General features: G+C 42.9%; 1 protein-coding gene across 2 annotated transcripts in view; it reads right to left on the bottom strand.

Moving 5' to 3' along the window:
• Nucleotides 1-1,177: 1,177 nt before the first annotated feature.
• Nucleotides 1,178-20,875, bottom strand: part of gsk3ba (glycogen synthase kinase 3 beta-a) — a 29,096-nt gene continuing 9,398 nt past the window's right edge. The window contains exons 3-11 of one of the 2 annotated variants that reach the window (XM_080478454.1): nucleotides 15,089-15,172; nucleotides 8,986-9,096; nucleotides 8,287-8,417; nucleotides 7,202-7,308; nucleotides 6,949-7,046; nucleotides 6,743-6,838; nucleotides 5,152-5,338; nucleotides 4,025-4,123; nucleotides 1,178-2,820 (exon numbers count right to left, since the gene is read on the bottom strand). In XM_080478454.1, coding sequence (XP_080334580.1) covers nucleotides 2,750-2,820; nucleotides 4,025-4,123; nucleotides 5,152-5,338; nucleotides 6,743-6,838; nucleotides 6,949-7,046; nucleotides 7,202-7,308; nucleotides 8,287-8,417; nucleotides 8,986-9,096; nucleotides 15,089-15,172 — 984 coding nt within the window. In that variant the 3' untranslated portion in view covers nucleotides 1,178-2,749. Of the gene's footprint in view, nucleotides 2,821-4,024; nucleotides 4,124-5,151; nucleotides 5,339-6,730; nucleotides 6,839-6,948; nucleotides 7,047-7,201; nucleotides 7,309-8,286; nucleotides 8,418-8,985; nucleotides 9,097-15,088; nucleotides 15,173-20,875 lie in introns of both variants that reach the window. The other variant, XM_080478453.1, reaches the window with a different exon arrangement.

The following is a 20,875-nucleotide window of genomic DNA, read 5'->3' on the forward strand; positions in this document are numbered from 1 at the left end:
TTTATCTTTTTCGGAGCCATTGTGTTTTTATTGAACTGGAGTCAGGAGTAGGGTGAAGTGGTCAAACCTTCTGGTGGAGGGTATAGCAACACGTTCATGAATGCAAAATTACAGCAAGCAGGAGGAGAAAGGCTACATGACTCGACCCCGTTAGGTGCTACTGAATTCCTCCCTCCCGACGTTATGCGGACGGCGGAGGAGAGACAAGCGAGAAGACAGAGAAAGAACAGGATTCGCAGAGAGAGGAAAGAGCGTTATTGCCTCAAGAGGATGGCTCATCACAACGAACATCAGAGTTTGGCTTCGGTAACAGAACCAACACTGTGAGGGATACACAAATATTCACTGTATTGTATATAGACAGTATGTGAGGCCTTTTTGAAACTCCACCCACTCACTTCTTCATACCCCGGAGTCCATGCATATATATATATATATATATATATATATATATATATATATATATATATATATATATATATCGGGTGAAAGACATCTATTAAAATAAACACTACTGTATTTGCAGCTGAGGAGGATCTCATCCTTATGATGAGAAAACATTTGTAAATCACATTGAAGTGGGGAACGGTGCACAAGTGGAAAAGTGAGCGTGTGTGAGCATGTTGCAGAATAGCAGGACATTCAACAGCACCAAAGGGAGAGTCAATACATGTGTATGTGTGTGTTTGGGTGGGGGTGGGGGGGGGGGGGCTGATGATTTTGGGGTGGGGAGTGGGGGGGTGGAAACAAGGCGAAGGTGTATGAAAGCAAAGGCACTCCAAACTATAGTTACACTATACATGACTAGTTCTTGTTACAATAATACAGCTGTCATCTACTGTACTGTACAGGTAAGATTGGACATATGGCTGGATAAAGCTGATCATCATAATCTACAATATCCATAAACAAACATCAGTTTTGCCCTGACTTAGTTTCTTTTTTTTTTTTTTTTTTTTTTTTTAAGATCTTTTTCACCCACCCTTTGTCATCTTTGTTTTTGCTCATAAACAGTACATGGGTCTGCATATATACATACCTTGAACACAACATGGAAAATATAATCAACATAACAACATAAAAAACAACATACAAGTCATACAAGTCATAATTTTGGTGAGGAGCATTTATACTGTATATACAAATTCAGTTTTTTTTTTTTTCTTCTTTTCTTTTTGTAGTGAGTACTCTCTGTAAATAAGACGATTCGACAGACTGTACCGAGTGGCTCTATGTGCTGCAGGCAGAGGAGAGAGGGAGCTAGGCTAACACTTGAATCAGTGGTCACGGCACACGGGACAGTCAATGGTGCGCCGGAGACCACCGCTGGGACTTCTCAGGGAGTCCAGGGAGGAGGGGAGAAAAAAAAGTGTGAAAACAAATCACCTACAATTCTTCACAGAAAGAGAGAAAGAGCGAGAGAGAGAGAGGGGGAGGAAAAACGTGTTTGTCGAGACACGGCACTGTCACAGAAATGCTGTTACAGACAAGGTTGGTACAAAGACAGGGGATAGAGCAATGCCCTAGATCCATCCACGTCCTTAATACGGACAAGACAGGAGAACGAGGAAGTGGCTGCTGGAATCTGACCACACTCCAGCAAAAAAGAAAAAAACAAGACAAACAAAACACCACCTTCTCTAAATCTGTTGTCTTTAGGCAGCAGCAAATATTGCCACTGCACTGCCAGATATGAGCTCACCATAAATGATTTCTGAACCATTGTAGTTAATATACATATATCTATATATACTTTTTATACATAAGGAAAACTAATATATAAACTGTGTATGCGTGTGTGTGTTTGTTTCGTATGGTATGTATATATTATACAAGCACACAGGACCAGATACATGTCACATCCATCGCACATGGCAATCCAACAACGTCTGACCCAGGAGTACAAAACAAATATTTAAAACAAGGCTGAGTAAAACAGCTCGCCAACCATTTAAAAACAACCCCAGGCAAAGAAAGAAACTGTCCAAATATGACACCCCCGAGTGGACTGCTTCTTCCCACATACATCAGGATCATCATGCATCCGTGTGTGTGCGTGTCTGTGTGTGTGTGTGTGTGTGTGTGTGTGTGTGTGTGTGTGTGCGCGTGCATGAGCCTCATGCCTTGTCTGCAGAAGTGGAGGTGAAAGGTGGGAGGGCGTGGTGACCCCCAGGTGATCCTACCATACTCAGGCCATGCACTACAGAAGGAACCGAAGGAGACGGGGGGGGGGGGGTCACTGAGGTCAGAGGTCAAAGGATGGAGGATGCAGAGAAATGGAAGAATGTGAGGGGGAGAACAAAGGGAGAGGCGGGGGAGGGCCAAGGAGGAACAGCTTAGGACTTTTCTACAGATTGTCCTCTTACAAACATTAGCAGGCTAGCATTGTGTATACATGTACAGTGTACTTTTATCAATAGTACAGTCGGCAGCACCTCAGGCCCTGGGCTTCACTTCCCCGTTAAAAGTGCACGGAGAGATGTCTTTGACGGAGGATGGAGGAGAGTTCAAACAGCCGTGAGGAGGAGGCCGGATGGGTGGGGCAGCGGAGGGGGAGGAGAGGCGGCGTCGGGGACGTTTGGTTTGTGGTGGAGGTGTGGAGCTGTCGGTTAGCTGTTGAACCCAGACTGCATCAGCGTCACTCCGCTGCTGTCAGGGAGGCGAGCAGGGCGGAGCTCACCCCCTGGCCAGGGCAATGGAGAGGCTGTGGGCCGGGGCGGAGACGGGGCGGGGCGGGAGGTCCGTGGGCTCAGGAGGTGGAGTTGGAGGCCGAGGCAGAGGCGGTGGTGGTGCTGGGACCTCGCTCTGTGCTGCTGCCGTCTGGGAACAAAGAGGAAGGGGACGCTCAGTTTGGTGAAAGGTGGATGAAGTGCATTGAAGTGTGATGACAGTGAGCACGAGGCAGTCACACAGAACTTCACCACACGGAAGAAAATCCTCAGGAAGGGTTGTGATCCGATCAGCCGAACCACCTCAGAAATGAATTTAAGACACTATAACCATATAGATTTCCTGGTCCTTTGCTCTCATGCTGCCATGCCTCTTGGATTATGGCTGGTGTTTGGTGTGTGTGGATGATAGCAATGGCTTTATATAAATATATATATTGCTTTACAGCAGATAATCTTCAAAAAGGGACTTTATCCTCTAGTTGTAAGTAACAAATGTGATGCACAAACTAAATATGTCTTTGAAAAGGTGATTAATGCTGAATTCCTTACCTCAGCAAGGAAAACAGAGTTTTAATGAGGACAGACTTAAATGCCAGGCAATGCTTCTTTCTCTTATGTTTAATACAGGGAGAGGACTTTACAAACAATATAAAAAGTAATATTTTAAGAACTGCACAACTGGAAACGGTAATAAAATCATCATTTCTTATTGTAGCTATCTCACTTTAAGAACATTTCAAACTGCAGTTTGAGTAAGGATTGTTTGTGTTATCTTCCTTTTGAAGATAAATACAAGTTATCAACAATACATGTACCCACAGTGCTTGTGCAAACTTCACACAGCGGCAACTACAATCTGCCTCGCAGTGTTAATGTAACATGAACTCAACTATCCTGCAGACATTTCTCTTAGCTTTATATGGACCCACGCGATGGCTCCACAATTACAAACAAAAAACTCTTTCTAATTAGAAATAAAGAAGGACTGATGAACAAAATAGGCTTGAGGGTGGGCTTTCCAGGAAGACGTGGCATCAGCTGAGAAAGCAAATAGATCACAACACAACTGCTAGAATTAGCACCCTGAAATGCAAAAAAAAACAAAACACATAGAGATAGACTATAATGTATGTATTGGTTCAGGATTTACCAAAGAGCTGGGATTGATTTGGTATATTCAAGCATAAATCCCTGTCACTCAGAATTAAGTGTCATGTTGAGTGAGGAACATCATTTTCCATGTTCACAGACAACAGTAACATAAACCAGAGCAAATGGGGCGAAGAGCTACCGGTCAAGCGTGTGGCCACATAAAACAAGAGTGTGAGGGAAGAAACACGGTGCAAACTAACCTGTGGTGGCAGAGGCATTGGTTGGGGTCGAGGCGGCAGCTTGACTGCGGGCGTGAGCAGGGATGAGTATGGAGGCCAAAGAGGGATTACTAGATAACTCTGTAAGATAAGAGAACATAACGTGTTGAAAGGTCATGTCGGTTAAAAGCCAGCTGGGTAGGATCTGGGTTTTTTTTTGTGTGTTTTTTGATCCGGGAGACTCTTGATGTCAGGTTTTGGCCAAAAGGGACTCTGGAGGGATTCACACGTTTTAGATACTACACTGCTCCAACACGTCGGGTGACTGAGTAGGGAAAATGTGGGGAAATCAGGGCAATTATGTACAATTGTGCAAATCTAATCACTGAATATTATTGGAGTTGGTTGAATTTAAATATATTTTAATTGGTTTTAATCATAATTTCAATCTTAAATCTTGTGCTTTTAATCTACTATTCTGCACTTTTTTTTATTTGACTTATTTCATTTTAATCTGGTATTGTATGGTATTGAGTGGAAGTGTGGTTGCTGTTTTTTTTTTGTGGGGGGGTTAAGTGCTCTCTATAAAAAAAAAAAACAGTAATATTCTATCAAAATGGATATCATGCAGACTGCGTACAGTACTATGCAAAAAGCGTTTAAGCACTTTATGAAAGAAATGCTGAAAAAAAGAGGTGTCAATAATTTTATTTGTATTTATCCAGTAAACAGAAGCAGTGTTTGGTGACCGTTTACCTACAAAACAGCATATTTCATCGTAGCACACTTCCACAGTTTTTGAAAGGGTTTATTAGACAGATTGTTCCCAGCGTCTCGGGCAATGGACCACAGGTCTTCTGTGGATAAAAGCTTGATGAAATCCCTCCATCTCTTCCTGCATCTCCACACCGCTGAGAAAGACCCTCTATGGGGGCCAGGTTATCTTTTCCTGGATCTACTGATCCTCATTTCACTGCAGATGCTTCTCGATGACATTAGCTGTGTATTTGGTGGCCTCCGTTGCAGAAGGTTTGACTCAGCACTGCTGAATCAAAGCCTGCAGACACCATTTAAATGTTCTTCAAATTATGTTCGAGGTGCTAAATGACTCACGGGAGAATGTTTGTTTATTTGTTTTGTTTTTTTATCATTTCCCTCCACTTGCATACCCTGTGTGGTGAAGTTAAAGAGGGAGGGCTTCTCTCTCCCATTGGGCAGTTTGACATTGGGGTCACGCAGCTCGTCAAAGAAGGAGTGTGCACAGGCCTCCAGAGGGGTGAGGCGCGCTGTTGGCGTGTACTCCAGCAGGCGGGAACACAAAGCAATGGCCTCCGGAGGCGTACGTGGCCGGAACACCTGAACGCCAATCATAGACAAAGTTAGCCGTGATGGTAGAGAGTCTCTCCCGGTGTGCTGGTATAAAAGAAAGAAGACATTTGAGTGCTGTTAACACAATTACACACACATGCTTGCACACAAACACAAAAGCGCATGGCCTCCTGAGGAGTTGTAGATGAAACCCTGAGCTTCGATGATTGTTTATTCTCCAAAAAGTTTATTTGTGTTTTCTTTTAATGAGAGTGCATGAATGAATGAGTGGACACTTCTAAATGCAGTTCCAGCGGTTGGCCACAGCAAGGCGCCCCAGAAGAGGGCATAAGAGCCTGCTGCTGCCTGCTGATTGGATGAATCTGTGTCCCAATGGAAGCGCTGCTTCTTATGAAAAGGCTGACATGAGCTAAGATAAGATGTCCCTTCACGTTTCGCCACCTGTTTTCTACTACACATCCCCGACAAGCACAGTGACGAGAGCTTGGAGTGCAGTGGACACGCCAGTATCTGAAGTGGCGTTCACAATAATTACTGGCTAAATAAAGCAGCAGGTTTGAGTAATCTGGTCAAATTTGGCTCTTGTATTGTAGGCCACCAGACGGCTTTAATTGCAACAGTCTGACACCCCCCCCCCCCCCCCCCTTTATAGTCTATGCTATGATTACTACAAAAAGATTTTCCAGTGGAATGAGCTGAGTTTGCTCTACTTATTAGAAAGTGAAGCACTTTAAAATGTTTGCTTTTTTCATTTGGAAGAGTGTGACTTTACTGTGCTTATTTATACGGACAATTTTCTAAACTATCGGTTGCTGGTGTGACAGTCAACATGCATATAGCAAGCGCAATATTTCAATACTAAATTATATCTATGAAAGCAGCAGCCAGCCAATGCTTAAGATTACCAGCAGTGTTATATGAGTGAACAAACTACCGGCTGAGATCTGTGCCACCTGCACTCCTCAAATCTACAGCTTGTGGAATTGCTTCCTGTCTGATATCAACTTGTTTGTTGTTTTGTTGTCATCTGTCATATCGCCTAACCCCATCCACGACAGCAGAAAGCTGCTGCCGCAGCGTCTGGATCTTAACAGTTTTTGCTTTCCACTACTACCCGTGCTTGCTCATGGCATATTTTGATTGGAGCTATGTAAATAAAACTGAATTCAATTTAATCTCAGATAATCTCAAATGAATCTGATAAACATGCACCTGAAAGCAGGAGATTACCGAGGAGACAAACAGTTTTGACCGAGTCTCCTCTCTGCATTAACAGACAGAGTCTAACGAGCTCCACACGCAGCTCTGCTGGATGAAGGTGACGAAGCTGGATGGCGGTGAAGCGGCGGAATGTCGGCAACACATAGATGGCAAGATGCTGCAACATTGAATCTTAGAGAAGTAAAAGGGCTCCTGTACCTGTTGACTCACCTTAGTCCAAGGGTGTGCCTTAATCTGGGGGAATTTGAACTCTGTGTAGTTCGGGTTCATCTCGCGAATCTGCTCTCGGGTGGGAGTGCCGAGAACCTGCAAGAAGGCAACGGGGCTGGTGAGAAAGAGGGTTGAACTGCTCTTCGCTGAGAAAAGGCCTGTTGCTCTTGTGCATGAATGCTTGGCGCTGAGTGGGCCGTCCTTACCTTGATTATTTCAACCAACTGATCCACTCCACTGTCACCAGGGAAGATGGGTTGTCCTAGCAACAGCTCGGCCAATACACAGCCAGCTGACCACACATCTGAAGGAAGAGGCGGGTTAATGAAAGAGGAGCAGGCGCGATGACCAAAGTCTTCTTGTCTTATCCATGCAAATGTGGACAAAAACGCTTGAATTAATCACGATTAGCATACTCTGACATACTACTTAAACGCTCTGAGAGTGAAGTCAGCCCACCTATGCTTGAAGTGTAGTCCGTGGCACCAAAGATGAGCTCGGGGGCTCGATAGTAGCGGGAGCAGATGTAGGACACGTTAGGCTCTCCGCGGACCAGCTGCTTCGCACTGCACACAAAAAAAAAGTATGTCATTGTTACTGTGGTCCAGGTCCAGATGAAGTGAGTTTCTGAGAAGTACAACACTACCACCCACTTACGTTTTTACAGATAAAATCTGATTGACAAAAAGGACTAATAAGGTAGGGATATACAAGTTTTGTTTCAATCTATGACTGACCTCGACAGTTTGTCTAGTTTATTTCTGTAGCAAGTAGCTTTCTTTTCATTATTGGGAAAGCACAATAACTCTTAAATGAGTGCATCCAGGCCAAAGACCAAAGTCATTGAAGGTGCATTTCGTAACATTTACATTTTTTATTTTTCTAAACAATCTGAAGCAAATTAGTCTACTGATAAAATATAGAGAATGAGCAGGAGATTAAAAGCTTTAGCACGTAATCGCAGTCAAACTGGTACTGTGATGTCACTTTGTCCCACTAGGTGGTGTTGTGAGTCACTTTACTTCTCTTCAGCAGGAACAGATTCAGACAATAACTCCAATGGGAACTTTGACATTTATGAACGTTATGGCAACGACAAACAGCTCAGTGGCCAAAAACAGCACTACATAACGCCTTGATACTGTATGTTTAACAGGAATAATTGGACAATATTTCTTCTCTTGACAGATGCGGATTATATGATCAGTACACTCTGTATCTGGTCATGATAAATATAAAGCCACATTAGAATAGAGAATACATCCCAGAAATAAAAGTAAACAGAGACCTTCAAATATCACATATAGCCGATTGAGCGATTATGTCTGGTTATTTCAAAATCTAGAGTAGCTTGTTTTCAGTATCCATGATGTTTCTAGTGATCGACTGAGAGTGAAATAATTTTTTTTTTAAAAAGCTGTTCCCACAAGTCGCCACATTAGTGGACTGTTGACAAACTACCCCTGTAAAAAACCAATCCAATTTTACCAATATGTCAGTCAACTCCTGTGAAAGGAGAGAAAAATTGAGACTCAGTCTCTCACCTGCCAAAGTCGCAGAGCTTCAGTACAGCCGTCTCCGGATCCAGTAGAAGATTCTGAGGTTTGATGTCCCGATGGCAGATACCAAACGAATGGATGTAAGCCAGGCTCCTGAACAGCTGGTACATGTATAACTAGGGGAAAAAAAACCCCCAGAAAAACACAGGTTTCAATTACAGAATGAATAATGTGCAGAGCAGCAGCCACTCATCCCCATCAGGCATGAAAAGATGTTCAGACAACACTGCTTCTTCAAACTACTAAAACCTACAGAGGTCAGATTAAAACATTTGTGCGCCTGCATGATCTCGCTCTTCACTCAAGATCCGTCTGTCTTAACCTCCTGAAGCTTTTACCTTCAACAGAAGGAAGTAAATGTTTTGTGGGTCCAGTGTTGTGAAGGGAAGTGACATCTTTTCAGACTGGGCAGGATCGTAATGTCCCCAGGTGAATTATATCACATCAGGCCGACTGTAATTACCGGCTGCCGTCAATCAATGTATATTAATATCAAAATGCTTGAGTTAATGTGGTTGTAATTTTGTCCAATGGACTTATTTTCAAGATTATGTTTTGTTCTGTGGCTTTCACTAAACTAAACTAACTATGGAGCGTCAGTCCAAAAACAACAAAACAGTCGCACCTACTGGCATTAAGTTAAGGTACAACATCTGACGGTGATGGTTTGGCACACAAACATACCTTGACATAAACCATGGGCAGAGTCTGTTTGGCTCGGCTGTAGTGTCTGGCCACTCTGTAGACCGTCTCAGGAACGTAGTCCAGAACCAAATTCAGATACACCTCGTCTTTCTGTTGGATAGAAGCAAAAACAAAAAGGTCAAACAAGGGGACATAAACATACAGACGCACATTTGGACGTTAACTTATATTAAGTGCAATTTCTAGGAAACCTAATGTCAACAAACTAGAATCACATGCATCAGCTTATGAAATGGTCATTTTCAGTGTCCAACATCTCGAGAATCTTTTTCCTGACGAATAAAGAAGCTATTTCCGAGCTGATGGAGCTGGTGTTTTTTCGCCCCCACAATCTAACTGGGAATCCATTGTATCTCCCCGGAGGTCAGGAAGAACACGGCCATGCGTCATCGCGGCCCGAGCTCCAACACGAGTCGCAGACAGTGATATCATTTCCTCGTTTCCTGGTTGGACGAGGCCTGTGCAGGGAGGGCGAGGGCTGATTTGAGCACAATCTACTCTGGAGCACGCTGCTGATCCTGAAAGGATGCTGTATCCGAGGGCTCTCCGCCCAAATCACTTCCTTTTTCCTTCGTGTCTGGGCAGACTTGGCCCAAACTAAGTCATCGCTACTCTTTCTTGTGAAGCCATTGTTAAAGACCAATACACCATACGGGTTCAAAGAAGAAAAAAAAACAAAACAGATGGCTCATACTGAAATGTGACTGTTAAGGAATATAAATAGAAACAAAGCACCTTACAAATTCACAAAGGAGATTACTCACAAACCCATTCATGCATAAGCAGCTAGCCTGCTCGTCCCTGATGGCGAGTGGGAGGGAACAGCAAAGCTCTCTGTTAAAACAATCTGGCCTGGTTAAGGACTGACTGACGGGACCAATAAATCACCTATCACTTAAAGGCTCAATGCACGATTGGTGGAGGGTATTATTAGATTCATATAATAACTTCTGATTTGTACCAAAGAAATAAAAGAACACGTCAAACAGTAGATTTATCAATAGTTTTTTTCTTTGTCTAAATGAAGTTACCAGTTAAGTAGGTTAATAGGAACCAAGAATATCATCCGATTCAGTCAGCGGGTGAATCTCACGATGCTTTTCACTGTGGTGTTAGCGGTTTGTAACGTGCACAAATGGTTTCATATCCAGCTTTATCAGCATGGCTGCACTTATTGAAAAAAAATTTGCAAGCTGCGGACTGTAGCTTCTCATGGACTTAGTTCAACAAAGTCAGTGTTACAAACGTCACGTCCGTCAAACCGTCAGATTATTATGAAGTATTGAAGAGCAACGTTGCCTCTTGCAGCGAGCTGGTTTGCTTCGCCGTCGTTGTTTTGTAGTGACAAAACGCTACAGAACCGCACAGTAGGACACAATCTGAAATGCCATTTACATGGACTCTGATCAGATCGTGAACAAAGTTATACCATCTGCTTTGATCGGCTCTTAACTGAAACATAAACATATTTCATTCCCCTGGGTCGCAGAATAACAGAACTCTTACAGGGTGGACACATACTATAGCATGTTATCGGCTCATACCAATTCTATTTACCAAACACAACATCTTATGTCCCAAAATTTAACTAATTGAATGCTGACTTCTGTTTTTTTTTTACTCCATTTTATGTAGTTTGTGATTGAGTGTCAGTATTGTTTTGCCTCCCGAGTGTAAGAAGCTCCAGACTTCAGTCAGCACGGCGTCCTGCTCTGCTCCGACTCCTCTCTTGTCACAGAATATTGAAAAACTGGGCAGAATGGAAGCACCATGGCATGCACACGCCTGCTGATGCCGGTGATGTTGAGCAGGATTTCCAGAACAACTCTTGGCCGTGGAGCGCGTCATTTTACAAACTCATCTGCTCCTGGCATCACTTTCACTCATCAGCGCTGTGTGTGTGTCACGCTTCTGTGTGCAGTCATTGCTCCCTCAGCAGCAAAACCAGCGTCGATAGTGTTTGTGACGGCACGAGAGCCTGTTCTGCCGCCTGTTAGCACCACCAAAGCTATATTTAGCCCGGTAACAGTGATGACTCACTTCCTGCCTCACTACAAAGCCACTTCCTTGGCTTGTTCCCAGATGGTTAGCCAGGCGGAGCTCTGATTGGCTCCAACTAAATAATTCAGCCTCTAATCTGGTGAGTAAAAAGCTGCACCTGAACAACTCCGGCTCGTCTATCTATCAGCAAGTATCTCTGCGGTATACCTTATGGAGGACTTGATGGGATCAGTGCAGGGCAAAATATAACGTTGAAAACGTGAAAAAAAAAAAAAAGGACAGAAAACTCGTGAGGGACATATGATGAGTGAACCGACACAGAATAATGAGGTGCCCACACAGCAGCGAAAAGCATCTAAGAATAAGTGTTTTCATGTGTGCAGGGTCACATGATAGTCACATGATACACTATGTCAGGCACGGTCATTAACGCCCACTTTTCCCTTCTCTCGATGTTTCGTTGTAAATCCTGTGGAAGAGACCTGAGTCTTCAGCTGGAGGCGATGCTGTTCACCCGCAGTCTGTAGATCCAACATCCGCATGTTGTTTTCACATGAATTTGCAGTATGAACGCATCAACTGCAAAAGCTGTTCAAGGGCTCCAGTGAGTAGAAAGCGACACTGGGTGGCTCACCACCAGATTAACCTGCGAGGAGGCCCGAGGGCAAAATGAGCTCCAGCGACTTTTCTCCTCCTCTCTCTGCTATCGTGCATACATCCCACTCATCCTCGAGTGCTCTTCATAGAAAGTGCAACAAGCAGAGAGTGCCAGCCCGACTCGGTTGTTACTCTCAGTAAATGCATTTCTTTAAAATCTGCACTGTGTAAGAAGAAATCAGAGCGTACACGTTTCCGTTGTCAGTGATTGTGAATGCAAACATCATGTAAATGAGCAGCTGAAACATAATGAAAATGTCATCATGTAAATAAAGCTTACCTTCCCCTGACTCTGTAATGTTTGTTTCTACAAGAAATCCTTCGTTTAAAAAAATAATAATAATTTTTACAACAGAAATACCTGCAGCAAAGAATCTGGCCGTACGGTGGGTTTGTTCGGCTGCGGAGGGCAAACGTGTCAGCTGAATGTCTTACGTGTACTCCCACCGCAACTTCATAGTTTGAAGTGGTAAAAGTCAGGTGCCTATTTGCTTAGCTGCCTACGCTGTTTGAACCAGCGGCCTTCTGTTTAAACATGGTATTATACAAGTGGTTAAAGGGTAAAAGCGAGAGCATGCGGCGTGCGTCAGGGACGCCACACTCCAGCTCTTACATAAGGCTACCTGTGGATACGCTGACGGCTACAGTAGCAATACTCCACGCCTGTTCCACGGCAGTGTGAACCTGCACTTAAGGACGAGAACCCCTACAGGCTTGAACCGGCCCATTCCGTCCCGTTTGTGTCTTTTCACGGGTTTACAGGTTGGTCATTTATCAACCACTAACCTCTGACATTAACAATTGCCTGCTTCACGAGCTTCTAGGCTCTATGGGTGGGAAATCGCCATACCAACAACATGGTGCCAGTCCCCATAATTAGCAGAGTGATGCAGTGAGTGGGGGAAAGGGGCAGAGGAAATGGATACATGAAAGGAAACACAACATGGGGGAGGTGGGGGTGGGGGTGGGAGGCTAAAAAAGGACCAAAGGTACAAAGCGCTCGGGACACAAACATCAAAATAACAAAAAGCTTGTTATTGCAAAAAGTCACGTTGAAAGGGTGCAGGGTCCTTCCTACAACACGCACCTCCGCCAGAGTGTCACCATACCCAGAATCAGCAGCGATTCCCAGAGGTCAGTGGGCACATGGCACGAGGAGAGGAGCGGGAGCAGGGCGGAGCTAAGAGTGTGAAGGGGAGGGCTATTCTGAAACTATAATTAACCGACACCCTCCAGCCTGGCGAATAGATGCCTTCTAGCTACCTCTCGGTGCTCTCTCCTAACACCCATTCTCACATTAACTCCTCCCCTACAGTCCTCAACAGCTTTCCTTTGGCTTCAGTCAGCATGCAGAAGGGAGGCATTTCTAGCTGCAGTGTCATGGGTAGAGTCCCAGCAGCATGTGTGCCAAGTCCATGTGTGTCTATATTTGACACACAGACCTTTGCCCGTTTATCAGCACGTTGAATGACATCGCCCAGCCGTGTAGACTCCAGGAAAGCTCCCATGTTTGACAGCGACAGACGGTGAGACAGAGGCAGGAACGTCCCCACCGCTGTCAAGGTTTACTGTATCTACTACTGAATTAACTCGGGTCAGACGGGACACGGGGCGAGCTCGTGATGATAGATGATGCAGTGGGACAGATACATATGGTTCAAAAGGCAACGCAGACATGAAGCTAAAATAGCGAGAAAAATGACTTTCAAAGACACCAAAAGATTGTTTATGACTGTGAGGAAACTGACCTATTTTACGAGTCTGTCTGAAGCTCGGGAGCTCAGTCATTGAAACACACAGACTAAACTAAAATTTGTGTGCCAAGATCATAACACACTCATTCTTCTGTAAAGATCCAAATGCTAAGAGGCGGTGTGGCATAAAGTGTTGCACTGTAATTTGGCTGAATTTACTATTTTCTTATCATTTCTTTACTCTCACAGCTAGAAAATTCCCACCAAATCCAAAAGGTGTGGACCAGTGACCACAATCATTAGACCAGTCGTATTACAAATGTTAGTAAAAAGACTTGTAGATGTAAAGTAAACTGGATTGCTCTTTTAAAAGGTAAAAGAATGGACTTTTGTATTAAATTATCTGCCTTCATATATAGTTGCTGAACCACCTGTGGGGAGTCTTTAGAAGGTGACAAAAATAGATTGAAAGGGTGCCATTGCCTTTAATGCTTTTAACATCCTTCTAAATGTGATCTGTGGCCAAGTCATTGCATAGAACAGCCACAGTAGTGGATGAAACTCATCTCATAGTTTTTTTTTTTGCAGTTTGGATCTTTTTCTGGAACTACAAAAAAGTCCAAACCTGGCTGCACCGCACAAAATATGTCCTCCCTTTATTTTAGCCCCGACCCGTCCTGGTCTGCGAAACATCATGGTTGCAACTCAGCTTGTGATTGGGTCTTCCTCCAATCTCAACGTGTCCATGTATTGAAGTGTCCTTGGGCAAGAAAGTGAACCCCAAAATGCTCCCTATGGCTGTTGAGCACCTTGTATAGCAGCCATGATAATTGGTGTGCGCATGAATGGGTGAATGTGAGTAACTGTGTTGAGCGCTTTAAGAGAGCCGAAGCAGTGAATTTGTGCCCATATACAGTAAGTCAAGTCCATTTTAAAAAATTGCAAACTTCTTGAAGCCTGATCCAGGATCGAATTGACAATTTTAAGATGGAGTGAACATAACTTGTGAAAGTGCAAATGGTTGGGAGAGGTATGACACTGGAGGATATTGTAGGATTATCATTTTCATTGAAGCTGACCTGATAAACGGGTCGGAGCCGCTGATATATTAACATTTGACACATTTCACATTAAGGGCAGACTCAAATCACACACTCACACAACACTGAAGACGACATGATTGATTCAGTTACACTTGAGTCACAGTGGTGAGGCCCCTTTGAAAGCGTGATAACGTATATTAATTGGCTGAACATAAATTTAAATATTCATGTTTTTCTTTGCTGATCCTTAAAATAATCATGGTTCAGTTCCACTACGTCTCTTTGATGGTTGTTTCAGCTCTGATGGCATTCCAAGGATTTTCTTTTTGTGTCTTTATTTCATTGAGGAATTGAAGAGATGCAAGAACTGTGGTAAAGAGAGCAGAAGCGTCGCAGGCAGCACGAGGTCTCTCGGGTGGGAATTGAGCCAGAGGCTTGTCATTCAAAGCACGAGTGGACCATGTGGGGGACACGAACTGCTTGGCTATCATGTTGCCCCTTAAATAAACACTTTTAATATAACCTTCTCTTCTAATCTTAGCTTTGAGTGCCTAATTAGCACTTTGTTAGTGAATGAATATTCTCCTAAAAGGCCGATTTTCATAAAACCTTAACTGCAATAAAAGTTCAAGCTCGGACAGTTCCTGCAGACAAATAAAAAGTAGGAGACGCTCTCGGCAGACTGACCTTGTCTCCGCTGGAGTAGAAGAAGTAACGCAGGCGGACTATGTTGCAGTGGTCCAACTTCCTCATGATCTGCAGCTCACGGTTCTACACAAAAGACAAAACAAGAAAAGACATGTTATATCGACATGATATGGGGTTTACACGCGTTTCATAAGGTGACGTTTGAGATAAGACCTTGGCAGGTTTCCAACGGACCAGGAGTGCACTGAAAGGCAGCCTTCAGAAATGATGAGTTGGTCATAACACAGAGGACACTAATGTCACAAGCAGTGGCGTGTCAGAAAACTAAAGGGGAAAGTAGCAAATAAGGACGGACAAAAAAATAAATAAAAATCTGCTTTTTAGTCCAAAAAACAAGACAACTGTGTCTTAAATAAATGCACAACAGCAAGCAATCTCAGAAAGAAAACGGTATGCGAGTTTAAGTGTCTGACTAAGGAGTTTATGAGTGCAGGCAGTGCAATGAGCAACAGGTCTTTTACAACAGGGCTGCCACAACAAAATGTCAGCAAAACACAATCATCTAGATTCATATGTGGAGCGTCCATGTAGAAAAAGGTTGAGTATGAAGAACTTCTACTTTATCATTATCTACTGTGCTTCTCAGCTCTTTTAGAGAAGCAAGTATAAAAAGAACGGACAGTTTTTAGGATGATGATAACAAACAAGAGTACAAATCCATCTGTGGCAAAGCGATGGAGTCATTACATAAAAATCCGACCTTGGTTTTAATAATGGTGCATTTTGAGTGCAGAGGCGGGCACAGCAACATTCTACATTTCCACTTTATTCAATCATGTTACATTTTAGTCAAATTCTGTAAAATCACTTTTTATAAATCGACTCTCTGCTACCTATCCAAGCAGAATATCACAAGATAAAATAATAAGTTTTACTTGAAGTGGTTTGATGACTTCTCACAATGATATAATAATTACAATCCAAAGCAAAATGATGATGTGAATAGAGACAGTAAAAGTAGTTTATGATCCTTTTTGTTGTATTTGACGGAGTACTGATCTAGTCAGATTTCAGAATGATGACTAAACTAAAAACTTTCCATCTTCTATACTGCTTTATTTAACTTGGGATCAAACTATTAACCACCAAACTTAAACAATTCATGCTGTACAGTTCGGCAAAAATACAGAGACACACTTTTTTGATCGGCCACATAACAAAACAATGATCTCATGAACTCTTGAATCTCAAAAAAATCTAATTTCAAATTATGTGTATAAAACCTGGACAAATTAGTTGATGATAGCTGACATGCAAATATGTGGAATATTTAAAAAGATTTTGTAATAAAGAAGGAACACTTTGGACATTTTGATGGAAAATTTGAAAATGTGGAGGAATGTGACAAGTATTTTCTATAATTTATTATCATATTACCCTGAAACTGAGGCGTGAATACTTGATACAGAAATGGTCATTAGCAATGGGCCTGACTGCAAAAAAGTTCTCTACATAAATAGAAATCACAATTTTCTTCAGCCAACAAAAGCTGCTTGTTGCATTGCACAGCAAGTAATGAGCCAGTTAATAATGAACAGCAAAATTAATTCAAATGTGACGGGTTGAAGGAAGTGAAACAGCCATAACATGGTTCAAAAGTGAATTCTGATGAACCAGCGATATAAATGTGTTGCACCTCTTTAGCCTTATGATATAAAAGAGAGAAACGGTGTCATGCCTGCTGAATGTCCAAATGGGTGACTAATGAGATCCTGTGTTATGTGGGTCAGGTCAGGGTTGGCTGGTGGAGGGAGAGATGCTGCTGTGATTCACTTCTTGGGGATTTACATCCCTGTCACTCAATTTCTTTTTAGCAGAGAGATATGGGCCCACTACACAAGTCTTCAGTGGAGTATCTTGGGAGCTCTGCGAAGAACAACACCCCCACTCGCACCGGCCTAATTCACTAAACGCAGATGTAAAAGGTTCCCACAGTCGTCCCCCTGCTCTTTCTTCCTCGGGGATCGCCACAAACACACACACACACACATCATATAGTGACATCATTGTGTGTGGGTTGGAGACGAGCCGTCGAACCATCATGCGCTGCAGCCAACGCCCTCATCCTCCTGCACTCGAGTGGTTTGCGATAGTGTGTGTGCGTGTGTGTGTGTGTGTGTGTGTGTGTGTGTGTGTGTGTGTGTGTGTGTGTGTGTGTGTGTGTGTGTGTGTGTGTGTGTGTGTGTGTGTGTGTGTGTGTGTGTGTGTGGTTATACGAGAGATGGTACCATATGGAGGAGGAGCAGACAGGCTGTTGAGTAAAAGCCCAGCCCAGCTCCAGCTATACTGCAGTCCATCCTGCTGACCTGTCATCCACCAGCATGTCAGCAGAGCAGCCAGACAGAAGGCAAAGAAGACAGGAGAAGAAAAAAAAAAAAGGTTTGCAGGATTCTCAGTTTGCTCCACCTGAGACTTTCACACCGTTGTCACATACGGCTAGACAAAACCACAGGCAGTTTACAAGCAGATTAAGACCGCAGACACAGAGACACAAGCTGGTTCACTGTAGATAGAAGCTTATAAATGACACGGTATGTAAGCGAGTGGCTTTTAACGCTTGAGCAAGACAAATTGGTGGAGAGGCCTGTGTTTTAACTTGCCAAGAATCCGCCACTTACTCATTTTTACAGTCGTAGTTTGCCATTTTTAATCAAGTCGTGACTTGGCCATTGCTGAGGCTCACCTACTTATTGTCATAGAACAATAGAAGAAAAAGTCTTCCAAAAAGTCCAAAGGAAAACGATGAATAACAGACGTTTCCGTCATTTTCATAACACGAGTCTTTCTTCACTTAGGAGCGTTTTTGTGTTAAATCATTCCCCTGACAGGAAAATGATCTGCATGTAACCAACATTTCAAATTACAAAAAAAAAATGTGTCTAAACCTGTCTGCACCAGCAATTTCAGCTGGCAAAGAGACCGTCTGATGAAAAAAATGAGTCTCCAAGAACACGAGGTTCCCTCAAGTATCTGCAGGTCGGCTTCAGTCCCCTTCACAATATTCTTCCTGTTACTTTTCAGTTGTCTGCCTCATACTAATTTGCTCATCATCAGCCAATAATCATTATTTCAAAGCTACAAACAGAACGTCTACAAGTTTATCAAAAGGACCGTACTAAAAATATTAAATCTTGGCTATTCAAATTATTAAATTATAAACATTAAATCATTAAACTTTTGTACTTTATTCGCTCTTTCAACACTGAATGGAGTCTCTCCGTGAAGGATTGACCACATGCATTTGAGATTAAAAGCCACAAGGTTGAACCACAACTTTGTAATGTGAGAAGTGAATTGAAGACACCTTTATGTTCTGAGCCAGATCCCTGGCATGAAGTCTTTAGAGACCAACGGCTGGCTGCCCATTGACAGTCATCAACCCACCCAACAAAGGTTGTAAAGAAAAAAATGACCAAAAAAACTCCCTCCGCTCCAACATAGGTGTGCAAATCCAGTTGCATTACACACCAAAAACCATCGATTAACCAAAAGTGTTACAATCTTGTCCAATCAACTGGTAGAAAACTCAAAGTGCGGTCGATGGTCAATATACTACACCTTTTTAGCTAGTTTTCACCATTTTCACATTATATTGTTAGTAGATGCACTGATACTTTTTCAAAAGACGAGCTCAAGCATGAGTACTAACCTTTAGCTGCTTGCTGATACCGAGTACCGATACAAGTACTTTTAAATACCATGAAGCCTGATTTCTACTTCATACGCAAATGACAGCTGAAGGCTATGGTTTGTCTCGAAACACCTCTTTTGGGTTTGAGCAACTTCAGTGATTGATTGAATTCTATATCCAAGATCATGAAGCTGAAAATAAACATGAACCCTATAATAGTTTGTCAACAATGATAAAGATTGAAAGCTTTGTTTTTCAATAGATATGTGAAAGTCCTGCTTCTATCAGACATGCTCTCTTGCTCTCTGTAGACGAGAGTGAATGATGATACTAAAGCAAGCATCCATTTTCCAATGGCTTGATATGTGATCCCTCAGATAGGAAGGGAGGGAGATCTATCCCATAATGCACCACAAGCAATCTGTAAAGCCACCAGGATTGCCTCAGACATGCATCAAGCTGCACCCGAACAGAGAGCCCATTCACGTGATTACCCCGTTTGACTCAAGCTTGTGTGGCAGTGAGGAAAATAAAGCTTTCACACATGTTTGACAAACACAGTTCAGCCGGCTAAAGATGGCTTAAAAAGTGAGCCCCAAATCAGACAGGGGGGGGGAAACAAAAAAACCCTCAAGCATGGAGGGGAAAAAAAAAAGGCTTTTGAAGAGGAGAGGGAATGAGGAGAAAATAGAATGCAGGTGTTTTGGTGCGTGGTTGTGTTTAACGGGGTACGCACACTTAATGGCGCGTGCTTGAGAATCACGTGAAGAGTCTTAGCGCTCATTTGCCTCATTTTTCCTAACAACCAGGAGTACTGGCTGAGCGACTGGAAGGAAACAACAGACTGGAGGCACAAAGTTGCGGAGACACTGCTTTAAAACAGGGAACTAAACAACAAATGGAAAGCGTGTGAGTTTAGGCCTGACCACTGAGCCCTGTAACAACCTGCTCCCTCATGCGAACCATAAACTGTGTGTGTGTGTGTGTGTGTGTGTGTGTGTGTGTGTGTGTGTGTGTGTGTGTGTGTGTGTGTGTGTGTGTCCTGAACAAGCACCTTGAATGTTATGGCAGGTGGCCGATCGCCACGCCACCAAGTGACATCCTTTATCGTGTCCAGTTTCTGAAAGCAGAGGACTAACACATGCTGAAAGAGTGTTTTGGGCCCACCAAAAGGATAATATTCTGGCGCTGATCCGTTGAAGTATTTCACTGAACCAGTTTGTTGAAAAAGCTTCAGGCAAACAGATCAGAGTGAACCTCGATGACTCTCATGGGAAACGCAGCTGCAGGTCGGGAGGCTGGGAGATAACAGTGAGGAACCTCTTGTGCTAAAATGTTCAGACTCTCCTGAGACTATTCAAGTTGACATAAAATAATGAGCAAAAAAAGAAAAGGGGGGGGAATAACCATGTCTAATGTATCTATATCATCTGAACCTTGTGACAGATTTAGTTTAGGGTAACATTGAGTTTGTTGAACGAATGAAGCAGTTTGGGTCGAACTAATACCGAATTACAGAAAGTACAGAAAGACAGGTTTTGGAGCTCGACGTTTTCCCCTTGTGGATCCCTTATTACTATTCAGAGTTATACTAACCTATTAAAAAGAGAATCTGCTGCTAATATTCTAGCCTTGCATTGTTAATAAATGCAACTTAATTAAAATCTTGGTGCATCTCAGTAAGTTACAATATCTATATAAAGTTCACTTCATTTGCCAGTTCCTCCAAGAAATGATCATTATGTACACTATAGACTCATTACATGTAAATTAAAGTGTTTACATGTAACATTTAAAAAAAACTAACTCCCAGCTTATAAAACAGGAACAAACAGTATCTTGGAATATTAGTATTTTCCATGAAAAAAGTAAGTAAATCACTATTTACCAGTACAAATACCGGGAATCTATCGATCAGGTTCATTTCACAGTATTGCAATCATGGGAAAAATCACTGATTTGCCAGAATTCACTTATCAATAATATCTACCATAAGAATAAACTCCTGAAACTCTCTGCAGAAAGACTTGGCTGGTCACGAGGTGCTCGATCAAAGCAGACTCATAGAAAGTAGGCCAGCAGGGCAAAGTGTGGAAGGTATTGGTGCACAAGCAGATAACTGCAGATTGTTGGGA

The sequence above is a fragment of the Lipophrys pholis genome (genome assembly GCF_963383615.2).
Source record: "Lipophrys pholis genome assembly, chromosome: 13".
Classification (NCBI taxonomy): domain Eukaryota; kingdom Metazoa; phylum Chordata; class Actinopteri; order Blenniiformes; family Blenniidae; genus Lipophrys; species Lipophrys pholis.